General features: G+C 35.1%; 2 protein-coding genes across 2 annotated transcripts in view; one reads left to right on the top strand and one right to left on the bottom strand.

Annotated features, from left to right (window-relative positions):
* The window catches only part of UBAC2 (UBA domain containing 2), a 110330-nt gene that overhangs the window by 41654 nt on the left and 49766 nt on the right, over positions 1-18910 (top strand). The gene's annotated exons all lie outside the window — the stretch shown is intronic.
* On the bottom strand, positions 10677-17398 carry GPR183 (G protein-coupled receptor 183). Its single transcript, XM_081326963.1, has 2 exons — positions 17321-17398; positions 10677-13574 (listed from the first exon to the last, which is right to left on the bottom strand). The coding sequence occupies exon 2, from the start codon at positions 13544-13546 to the stop codon at positions 12446-12448; it is 1101 nt and encodes a 366-aa protein (XP_081183089.1). The 5' UTR covers positions 13547-13574; positions 17321-17398; the 3' UTR covers positions 10677-12445.

Genomic DNA, 18910 nt, shown 5'->3' on the forward strand with positions numbered 1-18910 from the left:
ATGGCATTTTTTCTTGAGAATTCATTATCTTTATATAATAATTTTAAAAATATTCTTGGTGTGACTATGAATGAGCAAAATGTATCATAATTTACTCTTGGTTTTAATAAGTCAGTATTACAGTCTGCTTATTTTTTTACAGTTTTGTTTTGGGGGAGTAAGAAAATTTATAATTGTTGATATTTATCAGAAAGAGTTTTTTATGTATTTTCCCACAACTTATATATTTATTAATATTAATTGCTAAACTTTTTTAAGGATCTCCATGCAGCAAGATAGGCAGCAAACAAATTTAATAAATAAATAAACTTTCTTAAAATTCAAGTTTCATTGATATCTGTCTTTCATATATTGATGTTCTCTAGGGTATATTTTAAAAAATAGTAATTTAGTCAATGCATTTTTATTATAACTTCTGTAGAAATGTACATCCAGATTTTCCTATTACTAATATTTGATTAAAGAAAAACTCCAATACTAGAGTCTTTTCTTAAAGTTCATGTCCAGTCTTTGCTTAATATAACAACAACAACAATAATAATAATAGAGTTGGAAGGGACATTGGAGGTCTTCTAGTCCACAGGTCTGCAACCCGTGGCTCCGGAGCCGCATGCGGCTCTTTCAGCCATCTCCTGCGGCTCCCAGTCCTCTGCCATGTGCAGTCCAAAAAAAAAAAGTGGGACTAAAAAAGTTCAACCAATCAATTCAAATATGCAGGGTAGGTGCATATCTCACCTTGGCTCCACTATTCAGTCAAACCCTGTTCTGCGCATGCGCGCATGTACGCACATGCGCACACATTTTTTGCGGCTCCCAGTTTTTCCTTTTGTGAGGGAACCGGTTCCGAGTGGCTCTTTCACTGTTTCAGGTTGCTGACCCCTGTTCTAGTCTAACTCTGCTCATGTAGGAAACCCTACACCAGAGGTCACCAAACTTCTGGGCACCAGGGACCGGTTCCGTGGAGAAAGGTTTTTCCACAGACCAGAGAGTGTGTGGTTTTGTGTGCTGCCTGCATGCCACGGATTGGGCTTTGCTTGTTTTTTGCGGACCAGTTGCTAGCATGCCGCAGACCAGTACCGGTCCATGGACCGGGGGTTGGAGATCCCTGCCCTACACCATTTCAAACAAATGACTGTCCAGTCTCTTCTTAAAAACTTCCAGTGTTGGAGCATTCACAACTTTGGAGGCAGATTGTTCCATTGATTAATTGTTCTAACTGGTAGGAAATTTCTCCTTATTTCTAGGTGGTTTCTCTCCTTGATTAGTTTCCATCCATTGCTTCTTGTCCTGCCTTCAGGTGCTTTGGAGAATAGCTTCACTCCCTCTTCTTTATGGCAACCCCTGAGATATTGGAACATTGCTATCATGTCACCAGCTAGTCCTTCTCTTCATTAAACTAGATATAACCAATTCCAGCAACTGTTCTTTATATGTTTTAGCCTCAAGTCCCCAATTGTCTTTGTTGCTCTTCTCTGTACTCTTTTAACATCTTTTTGTTCATGTCCGTGCCACTAGGAAGTCAATTGGGAGCAGATTTCTTCATAAACAACTTGTAGTAATGTTTAAATTAATGTTGTAATATAACTGGTATAAATATATATGTAGCACTATTGCCCTCTGCTGTTCAGTACCAACCATTGACTTTGCTATTATCAATAGCTTAGCAGTGATACCGTATTTTTCTTGTATATATATTTTTTGTATATAATAAGTATCAAATATTACTTATTTGTTCTTTTATGTCTACCCAAGACTGTTAAAGCTAGTGATAATAGGTGAGTGTCAAATATCTAGGATTTATGTACATGGGATTGCCCTTGAAGAGTATCTGGAAGCTTCAGATGATATAAAATGTGGTGCAGACATGTGAGGACCTAGATCAGCACACATTACATCTCTGCTCTGTGTGCTGCATTAGTTACCAGTTGGCTTCCAGATTCAATTCAAGGTGCTGATAATGACCTATAAAGTCCTATATGTCATGAGGCCAGGATATTTGAGAGACCACCTCTACCTCATCATATTTACCCATCACATCTGGCAGAAAGGACATATTATGAGTCTCAATCACAGAGTAATGTCATCTAATGCAAACCAGTTGGAGAGCCTTTTCTGCCATAACACCCAGTCTCTGGGACAGCATCCTTTCTGAGGTTAGATTGGCCCCAAACCTTTTGGCCTTCCAAAAGGCCCTGAATATTTGGCCTTGTCATCTGGCCTGGGGATTTCATAATGTTGGTTAGAACCTTCAAAGCGATTGTTCTTTTAGAGAAACTGATTATGCTTTCCAGGACTTCATCTTTTTTATAGCTTTTAAAATAGCTTTATTATTTTTAATGTTTTAATGATTTTTATATGTTTTGGGATTTTTAAAAAATTATTTTTGTGTTTTTTGTATTTCTTTGTAACCACCCAGAGTCATAGAAATCAGATAGGTGACTAAATAAATAAATAAATAAATGGCAACAGGGGATTAATTGACTTTTGTTTCTTAGATATGGTTGCTGTACTGCTCTTTTTTTTTGTAGTCACACAAAACCAGTTCTGTTCCCTGGTAGGTTCAGCTAATGCACTTCGGCCATTTCTGTCTGTCTCAATGAAATTTACAGTAATATAGTGTGACATGGCTATCCTGGAAGCAAATGGACTATTAAACTGCATCAATGATACTGTTTCTAAGTCTCAAGAAATAACTGTTCCACTTATTTTGTGTTGGTTAAACTCCATTTGAATGCTGTGTTGTGCTCTGAGAACCACACTTCTGAAAAAATTGTGACAAACTGGAAGAGTTATAAAAAAGGAGGCAATAAGTATCATCATTGGTCTTGAAACCCAATTTCAAATGGTATGAAGGATGATTGAAGGAATTGTGAATGTTTAAACCTGAGGAAATCTTGAGAGGTGATGGATATCATAGCATTCTTCAAATACTTGAATGGGTGTCCCATAGAAGAATGTGTTGTCCTGTGGTCTGGCATTGACTAAAAATGTGGTATACCAATTGCTTTATAACAGTAATGGCAAACCTATGACAAGCGTGTCAAAGTTGAGACACCACAAGGTTTTAGGTGACACGAACCCCCAACAATGTCTATTCTTGAAAGAGTGCATGTGTCCTTTGACAATTTGCAGAGGCTGCAGAGGTCTCTCAGAAATGAGATGTGCTCTTGCACAGCCTCCTGAAATAACACAAGAGAACGCATGCTTTCATCCAGCCTCTAATGTCCTCAAAAATTGCACAAGAACAGCCTGTTTTTCATACAGTTTTCAGAAGTTGCAGAGGCTGCTTCGAGGACAAAAGCTTCATGCAATCAGAAGCTGCCTCGGGTAGTCCTTCAGCCTGTTAAGAGAAAGGGAACACACCTGAAAGTGCACGGTCTCAGCAGATCCTGGCGAATCACACACCTGATTGGACTCTATTTTGTTTAAACACATGAATATGTAAAGAATTGATTCTTTGATTTGTGGGGAGGGGTGTAAGAGAGAGAGAAAGAGAGACAGACACATCAGCAGAGTCAAGTTAGGCATTTTCTGATTTTTTGACATGCTGAGCCCAAATGGTTTACTGTCACTGCTCTTCTCATGGTTCCGACAGATGAAACTCTTCAAAGAACTTTGAGGCATTGTTTACCTTAAAGAATCTTTATTTGAGTAGCATAACATCGGCACTAACACAATCGAAGCCAAAAACTGAGTTCCCTTCCCCTGAGCACATAGTATCAAAGCACAACACCCTCCTCCAGTTAACAGTCATAAATCACAGTCTCCAATTAGTTTGAAATGCAGGCTTCCCCTGCAGCTCTCCAGCTCGCCAATTCTTTATCACCTCTTATTTCAATAACCTTGGTTCTCCCACTAGGTTCAGTGTTATTGTGTCTAGCTAGACTCTCATGCACGTTCCTCCCCCCTCCCTAGCATCATCTAACTCTAAAAACAAAAAGAGGAAAATGGTTGCATCACCATCTGTTTGTCAATGCAAAAACACCCGATGTTAGCAGCATTGACAGCTCTATTCAGAACAAAGTCACTTCCTTTTCTTGTTTGCTGCAGATTAATATCTCCTTATAAATGATACTTGGCACAAGACCTGTTTGCAGTTCTCAGAAAAAGATTTGAAGCTCAAACCACATCCTATTGCTATAGCTACCACATTACATATTACAGTAGAATATTTAAAAGGATCTCCAATCTGTGCCATCTAGTTTTCCATCGGTTTTGAGGGGGCCCTATTTGGAAAGGATGATTTAGCAGAGAATCTATTCAGTTAAAACACTAATTTGTAATTGTATGAGGAGAAAATATGTGGAATTCCTTTCTTATGTACACCTGTACCCATATACACAAACAAAAGAAAACATTGAAGCATTTGGTTTTCTCGAATCTCAATCAACTTGGATCATCCTGGATCCTTAGTGATGTTCACATGACGTGCTGAACTAGGGCATGAGATGATAGGGCTAAAGGGTCATATGAATAGGAAGAAAAGGCAGATTAACTCGAGAATCTAGATAACGTTTTGGTTTCAATCCCAAAGACCTGGGTTTATCTGGAGCAAATTAAATATGGAATTCAAAGAACTGACTTGATGGTTAACTGTCCTTCCTGTGATTGTGGCAAATTCCTAAAGAAACTGCAAAAATTTGGCCTGTTTAGGTGTTCCATTTCTGTCACAATTTGAATTATTTTTGCCCAGGTCTCACAAGATGAAAAACAATTAGATAGGTTGAATGTAGTCCCTCTATCTTTGTCTACAGAGCACCAGCCACACAACGTTCTTGTTTTCACTTCAGAAAAAACAAAACTCCTCTTAAAAGGAAATACCAATTTCCCTTGCAGAGGCTAGGAGACGAGAAAATGGCTGTCAGGATAGCTTTAATGTACTCCTAACTTGTGTGCTGCCAACACATGAAGTGAATTAATTCAGTGAGAGAAGAAGACTCAGAATGATTCTGTTTGGTAAATGTGGTCATTGACTTCTTTTTCAGCATTTTGGCTGGTGGTGATGTGTTCTTTTTATTGTTTTTCTGAAGTTCTTTATAAAATTATTTCTGCAGAAGTTAAGGGTTATCCAAACAATTCTGATGAACCATCTTCAGGTATCATTTAGAAATAGCCTAGGATTCTTCATTTTTTTCAAAGATCATGTTCTTTCTGGAATGACTCCAGAAAGATGATTTAGGACTTGAGCATATTTGTTTCTTTAAACAGATGGCTACTACCCCATGGAATGTCTCAAAACTATTTTAAAAAAGATATCTTTGTTTCAGAACATTTTGATGTGAGATACTGGTTTTTACTAGTTGTGTCAGTAGACAGTAGTCTTGCACAATTCTGTTGATTACTGTGCATCACTTATTTGTGCCATATTGTATATGGTACAGTTAAATCAGGTACATATTTGTAAAAAGTACAATAATACAATGTTTTTAAGGAATAAAGAACTCATTAGAAGAGACTTCTATAAAAAAGAGAAGAGAAGATGGTTCTTGGACAATTGCTCCTACTACATCTAAAGCAAAATTAATCTTTTTCATAAAGAAAATTATATTCTTGAGATGAGCAATTTCTCTGGTGTGGGGATATATGACTGATAACTTTATATTACTGCTGTAGAGAATAAAATTTTCACCTGGGTGGGAAGAATGGAAGGGAATTGTGTGCTTTGTTTTTTATATGAAAAATGTGTACAGGCAGTCCTTGACTTATAACCATTCGTTTAGTGACTGTTCAGAGTTACAACAGCACTGAAAAAGTGACTTCTGACCGTTTTTCACACTTACAAACATTGCAGCATCCCCATGGTCATGTGATCAAAATTTGGACACTTGGCAACTGACACATATTTAAAATGGTTATAATGTCCCTGGATCATGTGATTGATTACTTTTTACGACATTCTGACAAGCTCAGTCAATGGGGAGCCAGATTCACTTACTAACCATGTTACTAACTTAACAACTGCAGTGATTCACTTAACAACTGTGGCAGGAAAGGTTGTAAAATGGGGCAAAACTCACTTAACAACTATCTTGCTTAGCAAAGAAATTTTGGGCTCAATTGTGGTCTTAAGTTGAGGAGTACCTGTGTTAAACTTCACAGAGGCTTAATGTTCCTGTTAATTTTATGTTCCATTATCCCAAAATAGGGAAAATATTGACATTTGCAACCAAATTTAGATATACAAGTAGTGATGGAGCCACAAAGACACTGGAAGCAGTTCATGGATTGCAGACAATACAAATTTATCAGATAGGATTAATGACTATTTTACACTTAGTAATTAATGCCGCTTTGCTGATTATTAACTTATCTGTAAAACTGGTTCACTGATCACAGCTGGGCATCTTGCCAATGTTTTTGCCAATTGTATGTCTACATTTGGTTTTTCTGTTTTTCAGGCCATCTCCTTTCTGACAGTCTTTGTCACTAGACTTCCTTCCTTTTTCGTGCGTGATGAAACCATAAGGGACAGTTATAAAATACTGCTTTCAGATATCAGCATTTTGCACTCCTCTGATGCATTGTATACCATCTAAATAAATTAATAATTAATAAATATTAACTAATTAAATTCTAATGCTTTGCTAGCATTAGCAAGAAAGTGAATAGTAGGCAAATGGCTGAAACCTAAGCCACTACATTTTATTTACACTTAATAGATAAACACTGTTACCTATCTTAATGATAATACAAAGGGCATTGCCAAATAATAGAAATACCTAAAAATAAATATTGTAATTATATCTTAGATGCATATCCTTTGGCTAGTTTTTATGCTGCTTGTATGAACTCTTTGCCAATGGACATTTCTAGAGTTCTGACAAGAAATTACCAAATAAAATTTATTTTTTGAGGTAGTTTTTTAAAAGGAGCAGGAGTAAGATCCTGATTTCTTGTCCATATACTGTAAATGAGGCAAGATCAGCACTGGCTTTACAAAGTTACATCTCAGTCTTACTAAGTCTAAAAGACTTAGTTTTTAGGATTCTTTTTTTTTTAAAAAAAGAATATGTCATGCTGATTCTTTATTGGTTTATATATCTCTATATATAGCATTTTGAGTTGGTGAAATGTCTCATTTCAAATAAGTAAATATATTTATCCCCCAAAATGCACAGGAACAAGCTGATTAAAATCCAAAGGGTGCTTTTTCAAGAGGGAACTGGACTTGTTTTTGTCTTTGAAGACATTTCGTTTCTCATCCAAGAAGTTTCTTCAGCTCTGACTAGATGGTAGGGAATGAAAGGATTTATATTCCTGGCAGACAGCTGGTCATTTGCATTCTTTTAGAGAGTCGTTGAGGCCACTTGGAAATTTATCTGTGTCCTCAAGGTGGTGCAAAAGGGTGTGGAACCTTCTTGGAACTGCTTGGTATATGCAGAGACATATGCAGATCTGTACAACCACTTTATAAATGCATGACACACATAGAAAAAAAAACTCATCAGGACAAGATTCAGCAGTCCACCTGCATTTAAAAGACAAAGGCCACTCTTTTGAAGACAGCAAAGCCCACATTCTGGACAGAGAGGACTGCTGGTTTGAAAGAGGGGTCAAAGGGGCCATCTCTGTCAAAACTGAACAGCCCTCTTTCAATAGAAGGAAAGGGATATGACAGCATCTAACTCCAGTCTACAACACAGTCCTTTCAGCAGTTTGAAGAAGGCTCCACACCTGTGACCCTGAGGACACAGATAAACCTCCAAGTGGCCTCAGCAACTCTCTAAAAGAATGTAAATGACCAGCTGTCTGTAAGGAATATAAATGCTTTCCCCGCCATCCAGTCAGAGCTGAAGAAGCTTCTTGGAAGAGAAGCAAAACGTCTTCAAAGAAAAACAAGCCCAATTGCCTCTTGACAAAGCTCCTTTTGACCTAGATGAGTGAGAATCTCCATAGACATTAAGCCAATTAAAACTGCTGAAGAAAAAAGAAATTTATCAAGTTGATTAGAAAAACTCACATTTCTTTGGAGTAAATTTGTGAAACAAACTACAGACTTGGTGGGGATAACTGAGACTGGCTCAATTGCAGCATTGACCCAATAACAGTAAATAGTTAACCAAGAAAACAGAAAATCCAGTGAGGTATTTGATAATCACTCAGTTTTTTTCCATAACGCTCTCGTTGACATTCAGAAAAATAATGGGAATGAAGATAATTTTTGAAGATACTTTATTTTGCTGAATACTTTTTAAATCTATGGGCCTGATAACAGATATAATTACAGCTTTTTCCAGACAGTTTTTGATATGAAAAATTCAATTGTAAGTGTAATTTAAACACCCATAACACATTATACATTGCATTAACTTTAAGTGATATATTTTTTCAATATAGTACTGTATTGGTCTTTTTCTAATTGAGAAGAAATGTTTAGACACTTGACAGCTCACCCCCCACCCCCATAGTAAATAGAAGAAAAATGCAAGGAGAAGTAATAATTCCATTGATTTCTGTTCCTTTATTTCCTGCTGCAGGGCTACACCTGCAAAGACAACTGTCCTATTTTCGTTGTTGAGCAACTAATTTTAGGTACAAGCGACAAATGTTTATTACATGAGAGTAAACACTCTCTTCATGAAACATACCATACTGTACCATCAAACATTTTTCCTCTGAGCAGGAAAGTTAATGGGTTATTAAACCAACTACTTCTTCATATCATAGTAGCTTGTATTTATGGACAGATGTTAAACATAATATTAATTACAACTATACAACCCGTTATACATTTGGTCATCATTTCAGAGATATTTCTTTACCTAAGCAGAAAAACAGAATGACAATGGAGTGAATAAAAAATCAGTGGAAGTAGGAGCGACTTCCAATTTCCTGTCATCTTTCCAATTAAGTTTTCTTGTGAGAAATTGGTAGTGACTATTGGAAATCTTCCTTTCCTTGCCCTGCCCTACCAGCAGGTAAATGGCTGCTGCCAGGTGGGGGAAGAAGCAAGGGAGTGCACAAATAGATGGCTCAGTATGAGTGCAGAAAGACTGGACCATTTCCTCATTTACTTTCTCCCTGCAAGCTTCCCACAAGCAACAACTTTGCTTGTATGAAGGTGACTAGAAGTGTAGGAAAATCGGCAGCCATATCAGTTCCTTCTGGGTTTTCCATGGCTGGTGGCGAGGATCACATGAACGCAGCTTTTCATAGTACTATGGCAGCTATGCTGAGGTGGCAAAAAATTCCACAAATTTCACTTCCTCAGGAGTAATGGGTCTTGGCTTTCTGTAAGTTAGTCTATTTGAGCTAATTCTGCCTTTTGCTGGCAAAGGTTTGCTCTATATTGCAGCATTTCACCCAGTTGAAGATTACAAAGTATCAAACAGACATAAGTGTTTTAGCAATATACAGATAAAATCACTGTTATGTCAGCAGTTGTCTTTCTAGGTTTTTCCCCCTTTATTGAATTTTTCAATTCATGTGTGAATTTGAATTTTGCACCTAACCACTCAGGAACCAAAGTATTCTTTTATGAAATAGTTGGGACTTTTTAAAAAAATGCTTGCTTTTCACATCTTACCTCTCTTAGTCCCAGTAAAAACAAAGCTATCTATATATATTATTGGGTTTACAAGAACAAGGCTACCCAAGAAAGAATAACCTTATTATGAAAGAGAAGAGCACCATATAGAAACGATACAAACAGTTCTGTGATTAAGATAAAGAGGAACAAACTGATGCAAAACAAACCAGTCTTAAAACAAGATTGCAACAAAGAATTCTTGACAGCAGATATTGCAGAAGATGAAGTTATCCTCCCTACTTCTCCATTTTGTTTGTTACATAATTATAGAAACTAACCAATGACAGTTTTTTTTTGTTGGATAAATCACTGACTGGCTTCCAACTAAATAGGAAAAAAATATTTTCTACAATATTACCTTAGTATGGTTTCTTTTGATTGCCTTTTGATTGATCTGTCCAACTGTTCTTAGCTCTATGTCAGCATGAAGCATATTTATAGATTCAAATAGACGTATTTGAATATATGTGTAAAATATATTTTTGATCAGCTGCATTGTTGATGAATAGGACCACCATATTGGAGCTGAGGAAATCAATAGATTGCTGCTGTCTAGTACAATTGACAACCACAACTGAGCCCAGAAGTTCCTTTGCTAAGCAAGATAGTGCTTAGTTAATTTTATGTTACAACCTTTCTTGCCACAGTTGTTAAGTGAATCACTGCTGTTAAGCTAGTAACATGGTTGTTAAGTGAATTTGGCTTTCCCATTGACCTTGAGAGAAAGTCGCAAGAGGTGATCACATGACCCCAAGATACTACAACCGTCATAAATATGAGTCAGTTGCCAAACATCTGAATTTTAATCACATGACCATGGGGATACTACAATGATTGTAAGTAGAATTATGTCACTTTTTTCAGTGCCGTTGTAACTTTGAACAGTGACTAAATGAACTGTTGTAAGTCAAAGACTACCTGTAGTTACACGGATTTTGTGGCCCAAGAATAATAGCCCTATGTTAGGTAGTTAGACGTTGTTCTTTTATTCCTAGATAGGCATTATATTGCCAGTTGCCCGACTATTAACACAGTAAGAATTAGAATTTTTTATTGGCCGACTGTGATTGAGCCCACAAAGAATTATTCATGTGTATTCTTTCTTTGGGGAAGGTAACAGAAATATACTTAAAACAAATTCTTCCCAGGCATGGTTTTGGCAGGATGGTTATTAGGTGGAAGGGAGGGGAATGATGACCATTAAGTTTCATGCAAATAGACTGACTCTGTTTCAACATGCTAGGAATATTAAGGTTGAAAATAGGTTGAAAATAGGTTGAAAGTCCAAGCAGAAATCTTTATGAAGGTTAATTTTTTATTTCTGTAAGTCAACACTGATTCAAGGCACGTTCACATGCTGTATAAGTCTCCTTTTATATCTTTGTAGTCTTTTATGCATATCCTCAGGTTGCGTATGGAAAAATAACTTCTCTTTAAAATCTTTTCCTTATCTGTAATGTGTCTTTGAAACTTTCTCCATTACTTTGAATAGATTTTTCAAAGTTTATTTGCAGCAGTATAATAGCACCTTGTGATCCTCTGAAAGCATTTTATCTGTACACCCACTTATTGTTTAGCGAGCATGTTCCATTCTAGTGATCAGGTCATTAAACGAAATGGTCACTAAGTGAACACATGATAGAGAGATCACTGATTGCTGCTGTTTCATTCAGATAAAGTTCTGTTGCACAGCTAAGTCAGTATTACTCACTCTGGCATGTGTTGTCAGGAGCACAAAATTTGTGTGTAAATGCATGCACTGTCAGAAAATGAATTTTATTACCTTTGTGTTTGTGAATAGTTGCTAACTAAGGTCACTAAAGAAGGAGTGGGTGTATCTGCTCTTTCCAAAAGAAAATGTTGATACTTGAAGCTGAAATATTGTATACTTTTTAAAGTAATGTTTGATTTTCTTTATCTCTTATGAGATTGGCTTGATTCTCCCCCTCCCCCGCATCTAAATGCTACCACATCTAAATGCTAAACCTTCTAGCCATGGACCTCTTCATTGTTAAATTAGAAAGTGGTACAATTCAGTTTATTTCATCCATTTACCTTCTAACCTTTTTTAACAATTTTTATCTTTTAATAGGCAGAAAGGTGGCAGAGGTTGTAAAATCCTTATATTTATTATTGGGGAAAGGATACAAAGTGAAGCGCTCACAGGAGATTGCAGAAATTGCAAGACGCTGCCTCAAGGCAAGAGAAAGTGCCTATCTGTGGGCTTCTGTGAGAGGTTTGAGACTTTCAGCCTTCCATCCTAGAGCTGCTTTTCAGCTGCTTTTGTTACATGACCTTTAAACTACATAGGTGATGTATCTTAAAATTATCATTCAATAATCAAACCAAACATAGGATCCAGTGTTCAATAAGTTATTTAAAAGCTTGGGGATTATTTTCTAACAATATAGTAAATTACCTAAAGCTAGCTATGCACTTCCTCCTGAGAAACACAACTGTTTATAATTAAATGATTTTATATAGGTTATTATATAAATAAATGTATTTCATATATAGATATGAAAAAGAAAATGTTAAATATTCACTTTTACATATCTGTCACTTGTTATTTTGCCTATTTGAGGTTTAGAGTCCAATTATTTAAACTAGTTGCTTTTCTCCTGAGAACTTTGTTCCTCGGATCCCAAAATAGAAATACACAATACATATGACCTTTGCAGGGAGAAATGACATAAGAGCAAGTTAAAAAAATATTGGAAAACCCTAAATATTATTAAATCAAATATCTGTGGTAATGGTATGTTGCATAATCCATCCTCAGCTTCACTCCTGAAAAATCAAATTTGTAGATTTTTTTTAATGTACAGTTGGATTTCTCCTTCTTTCTTTGCCTTTCTTGCTATGATGATTATTGCTATTTCCAGCATTTTTGAAATCAAGATTTTGGAGGCATGTTCAAAATTTAAGGGCTTGTGTTAACCTTTTTCCATTTAAAGATGCTGAAAGGGGAGCTAGTTGTGTGTCGCCAACATCCCGGGAGCTTTCATCAGGAACAGTTCTGGCAGCACTTGATTCTGAAATGCTTCCTTGACGCCTCAGTATTTTCATTATTGTCCTTTTGTATCCTCTGCAAGCAAAGAAATATATGAAAGGATCCATGCAGCAATTTAAGTTCATCAGGAGCACAGTATAGTGGAGAGTCTTTTGAAAGATCTTTTGATGGCTGCATAAAATATTTCCTTGTACAAGCTTCTTAATCATGTATATAATAATGGCAAGATGATAGGGAGTAAGACAGATTACAAATACAACAATGATGAAGATAATTATATTAATTGCCTTTTTGTTTGTTCCTGATTTTTCTGCTAGTGGGTTTTGTTTTGCAGTTTGACAGAGTTTGTAACTGATTTTTGAATAACAGATTATTGTAATTCCAAGGGGAACCACATATCCAAGTAAACAGGCACCTAGAAGCATCAGAGGGAGTTGTTGAATTTCTTCAAAGTTTGGATATTCCATGCACGTGATCCTATTTTCTTCTTCACGTGACAAGGGTAGTGTAAGTAATGGGAGAGTTTGAGCGAGTACAAGAAACCACACAAAGCAAAAAATGTATGTGGCACTTTTAACTGTTCTGAACTTGGTTTTTAAAGGATGAACCACAGCTACAAATCTGTCGATACTCAAGCATGTCATAAAATTCACAGCTGCATAAATGTTGATATAAAAGAAAAGGGCTGTAATTTTACAGAGTACCTCTCCAAACGGCCAGTGAAAACCCAGTGCATAGTATGCTATTCTTGTAGGTAAAGCTGTTGTAAAAAGAATGTCTGACACAACAAGATTTGTTGAGTAAATAGTGGTCGAATTCATTTTTTTCCTATTTTTTACAATCACAGCGAGAGCAAGTCCATTTCCAAGTACTCCAATTATGAAAATAACACTGTAGAAGGTAGGCAATAAAATACTTGCTGAATTTTCATGTTCATATAAATCACAAGTTTCAGTTTGAGTTTGATTTGTTATAGAAGATGGAGAGACGAATATTGTTTCCATGGTTAATATGACTCAAAATTCAGAAGGCCTAGAAAAAGTGACAAAAGAAGGAACAGGAAGATGTTAGGATGAATTCAAATGTTCTGTTTTTTTAATAGCTAGCTAAGCGTTTTAGAAGCTCAAAAATTAGATAGTATGAAATTTTCTTCATTTCAAAAACAAAACAAAATTCCATCTTGTTAATATGCAAATGATTTTTGATTTAACAATATTAGGTAATCATAGGGCAATTTTAAAATAAGATGATAGCAATAGTTTAAAAGCTGACAACAGCTGCCCTGTAGTTTCTTAAGTATTAATACATGTGCTCTCTTAGGTTCAGCTTAATAAATAGAGATATAAAGTTATGAATGGAAAAATATGCTTTCTGGAAATGAAATATCACAGAATTCTTTCCCCTCTCCCTCCGCCCAAAAAGTCATCTAGAATCAATTGGAAATATGTGGTACCTACACTGAATTGGTACCTACACTGATAAAGAGATCGATAATAGGGAGATAATGATTGGTGATTAAAACATTAGGGAAGTAATAAAAATACTATTAAATATTGAAGTTCTATTTTGTGCTGTCACATAAATTATGTGGCATTTGGATTTTTTGTTTTAGTTAATGTTAACTTTTCTCCATTGACTGGATTTCAATATTAGAAATACTTTACATGCTTAAGAAGTTGTGTCCAAATTAAAGGTCTCTGCTCATTATTTATCACAAAGACCCTTTTTCTGTTGTAAAAGCTAACTGAGGTAGCCTACAGTTTTAAACCACAACAATAAATAAATCATCTAAAACTAAAAATAACCTTAAAAATAAAATGTATTGGATTAGTAGACTGAGAAGCAGCAAGGGCAGATAGTTATAAAGACCAAATGAGTTTCAGGTCTTTTCATTTCCAGGCTTTCATGATTTCTTTTATTTTGTTCTACCTAGTGTACAGTTAGCAAACCGAATTGCTTAACAGTATTACACCATTCTTACAGCACCATTAATGTAAGCAGGATATTAGTCCACTTTATACTGAGCTTACTTTTGAACTTAACCATTGTAGATGCATATTCTGGAATAAGGAACAAGACCTGTTGAAATGAATGGGTTGCAGGACTTGTATTTTACGTTATTTTAATTTTTAAATTTAATTTAATATTATTTTAGAAAAAGATGAGAAATAAAGACAACAAATAAAGAAAAGGAAGAAAGAAGATATATTGCCATAGCTAAATAAGGGGCATTGGATGCTCTTAATGTAAAACAAATTTCCAGTATGATGTAGGAGATGACCAGACTGAGTCTGAGGGAGTGTTCAAAAGCATCATGAGTCCCTGCACACCTGCAAGATATCTAAGTCCAGCCCATCTTGTATGCCTTCTTATTCCCAATCATTCCCCTTGACCGTTAGTAGGTCAGATTTTTGTAGAGAGCTTCAGCTTTCAATAAATCTTTATACTCATTTGAATTATCTGAATCTCCTGGTTTCCCCTGCTTTCTTCAAATTTTAGTATATTGTTAACTCTAATGTATGGGATTTTAGTAGTTGTAATATTATAATATTAGAAGTAATGTTAGAAATGTTGTTGCATAACAATAATCCTGTCTGCTCAGTCTGTTAGCTAACATGGAACTGCTCACCCAAACCATAAACAGGAGCCAGAGTGGCAGGGAGCTATAGCTTTCTTTTGCTTGCTGCTCTTCTTTTCAATTTTTCAATATAAAATTGTCATATCAATTTTTCATACATAAGCCAGTTACTTTTTGTTGGCATTCAGACATTTTTATTTTATGTTTATGGCTTTTAATTATTCTTGCTTTGTTGTATTTTACCGAAGCTCAAAATGTTAATAAATCAATTTTATTTAAAGCAGATCATTCTGTTTGTTTTTATATGAAAATGGTTGATGAGAAGTACAGGTATCCTGTTTTAAATCTTTAACATGTATAAAACTTGTGTCTTTAATAATAATAGCTATGGGATACACTTCTATAACATAGATGTTAATTAGTCCCTTAAACTGATACTTATCTGTCAAAACTTGAGTTTATGTTTTTTTTTATAATGGTAAAAGTTTCTTGAAACTTCTTATTTGCAGTTTTGTCAGAATAAAATTCCATTAAACTACACCATATGCACTGAAGTTAAATTCTATAAATGAACACTGTTATTTGGAAATGATAAATGTTAACGTAAAGGTAAAATGTATGTGATATAGTACATTTTAACTGCTTTAATTAAAAGAAAAAAGAGGAAAAACCATCAGAAAAAATAAAAAGAGAAAAGAAAAATATATTTTATACAGAGGAAGTCAGTAAGCCCATCATTAGTCCTTCATCATGCAGAATAATAATGGTTAATCTTTCCATTATACTGTCAGAAAACAAATTAGGCAGAAGTGTTTATATATGATTGATCCAGGAATGGTAAACCTGGGGTTGAATGCATTTTCAGCATTCTATTTGCAGCATCTTTTGCTGAAAAGATCAGTCTAGTAAAGCCATAGCTCTTCATATAAATTCCAAATGCTTGGTATACAGATCAAGAATACATTCAAATCTATAAACCATATTGTAAACAATATATTTTAAGTCTTATGGATATTAAACCAAAATTGGCAACATTAGGAGAAGCTTGTATCATAAGTGAATGTGTCCTGTCAACCACTCTGCACTTTCAGCATATTGAGGTTGACCGCCAACTTTTTAAAAACATTCTCTGAGGTGTCCAGTTAATCTGAAAGTTTTTCTAATTGTTATAACATTGCAAGAAGCATATTTTGTATTCTTTTAAACCCCTACCTGTTGAATTTCTTTCAGCTTGTTATCCCAAAGTTGTTGCTGGTATCTACCTTAACTTTATTTATTAATTTTTCACTTTTAATATCATGCACTGTTAATATCATGCAAAAGATTTATATACCAATATTGACAATAATTTTGGAGTTTATATACTACTGATGCATCTGGACCAAATTGTGAAATCAAGATAAATTTTAACTAAGTATACTCCAGGGGCAATTTTCAGCAATCTAATCTCCTCTGACAGAAGACTCTGGTGAATTAAAGGCTTGATTAGCAATAACCTGGTCCAAAGATTGGCTGCTTTTCCATGACTCCCCCCCGCAAAAAAAATATCTACAATTTTCAAATTGAAATTATCCTGAAAGAGAAATTTGTTAGATAAATAAGTATCACCAATATGCTTCATCCCAGCATGTTCCCCCAAAAATGGAATCAGCCCCCCATAAACCTGCCTTTTTAAGATCTTTCAAGTATTTTTGGTTCAATTAACTGTCCAGAAAGATACTATAGGGATTCTGTTAGTCCAGCATATAATGATTCCAAGACCAATTAAATGGGAATAGACAGCACCCTGTTCAATGGGCGGAATGTTGACTATATACAATATTCTAAAGAAACCAAGATGATTTTTCCAAATGTCTAATGCCACATAAAGATGAAATAAAATAAAACATTTTAATGGAGGGCTGAACTGTATGACATTTGCCTTTTATTTTTAATAATGTTTATCTTAGAGCAAAACCAAAACAACTTAAAGCAAATTGTCTCTGAGACCTTTTGCTTTGCCTACGATGGTTTTTATAGTTAGATGTAATTAATCCTTATATTTTTGTTATTCAAATAAAAGTTAAATATAATCCCAGAATAAAAGCCTGCTGCCCAGTTGGTGGTTCATTTGTTTGCTTTGATGAACTACTGATGTTAGATAAATATTCATATTTTACAATAATTAATCTATAGAAAAAATAATGTTATCTGTACTTACGTTTTGCTAATTCATTAAGTCCTCTGCTGTGTTCCTTGTTGCAGTACATTTCATATGCAACTGTTTCCCCTTTTGTATATTGTTCTTAAGACTGATTAGGTCACGCTCCCCTTTTATAGAGATGAGGCATTTCCTCTCTCTAAACCTGAAGAATCTACGTAGTGTTCTGGTTAACACATCCCAGATAAAATAGTAGCCTTTGTAGAAGAAGGAGCAAAATAAAGAACTGTTTTGCAAAATAAGGGGAAAGTATATAATGTTCAGTGTTTGCTGTTGCTGCTGTTGCAAGCATTGTGAACTTTTCTTGCTGTGAAAGGGGCAGATGTTTCCAGTCCCAATCTTACAATGATAGCATCTTTTGAAAACTAAAGATCAAACTTAGATGTAATTGGGACATTTGTGTGTTTCATTTTAATGCACCCTATCCATTCACATTTCAAATTTCACATTTCAGCTGACAGTTTTTCTTTAGATTTTCCTCACTTCCTGCTCATTGTCAGGGGGGAGGGATGACTGTCCTTTCCTATGGACCATGTGCATTTCCCATGTTATATTTGTATTGGATTATATATGAATGATATATATTTCTAGACTAGCCTACAATAATATTGCCAAAGGTTACTAATGGGGAAAAATGTTATGTTAATGCAGAATAGTTAATTGTGTAGTTGGGCAAAGATAAGACACAAATTCAGTGCAGGAGAGACCCAAAGAAGTATGCTGGAGTGAGAATGAAAATACCTAAAACACGGCCAATGTAACAGTCCAGTTTTCAGGAAATACAATTTCTTTGCTGCATTTTGAGCATATTCTATAATACACAAATGGGAAGATACATAATAGCTTTAGATCTATCATTCAGTAAGTATTTTGTTAGATGGAACTTGAGATTTTGTGAGATAAGAACAATAATTCTTTTCTATTAAACCAATACACTAAGGTTTCACTTACCGTTTTGGACACAAAATAAATAATATTTGTGTTTTTGTCAAGGCTTATTCAGATCAAATCAAATATTTATTATGGTCACAGGCCAGGATATGTCTAAGTCAAGGCTTATTAAAGAATATTAAATTTCAGTGGGAGCCCCAACAGTGCACTTCAGTTAGACAATGAGGGTAGAAAAACATTATACATATTGAGAAACATAAAAAATAACTCTTGGATAACAGTTTCCAATTTGATGGATTTATGTGTTTTTGGAAGTACGACAGTACGTATATAATTAGGCATATTATTAGATTTGTGAGAAATGAGAGTCTGCTAGTAAAAAACACGGGTATACATATTTTGTCTACATACTGTATCAGTAGTTTGTTACTATTAGCACCACAATATCTACCAGAGCCCTTGACACTCTGATATTAATTAATATTTTTTTAACTTAGGAAATTGAACTTTTTAATGTTCCAATCTCCTGAATGTCCCTGACTCTGACAAATCCCGCAACGTTTTTCAGATGAAATGGACAGGTTAGTTGTAAGCCAGAGTTTTGTTGCTAGCCACCAGACATTAAAAGAAAAGAAATCTGATTAATCTGGAAAAATGTATGAGTAGTCTTGTTTGCAGGGCATGTTTAACTGAGTCAAA

The sequence above is a fragment of the Vipera berus genome (assembly GCF_964194415.1).
Source record: "Vipera berus genome assembly, chromosome: 4".
Taxonomy (NCBI): Eukaryota; Metazoa; Chordata; class Lepidosauria; order Squamata; family Viperidae; genus Vipera; species Vipera berus.

Coding starts and splice junctions, on each gene's coding strand:
- GPR183 (XM_081326963.1), bottom strand. CDS start 13,546: ATGGAAACAATATTCGTCTCTCCATCTTCTATAACAAATCAAACTCAA.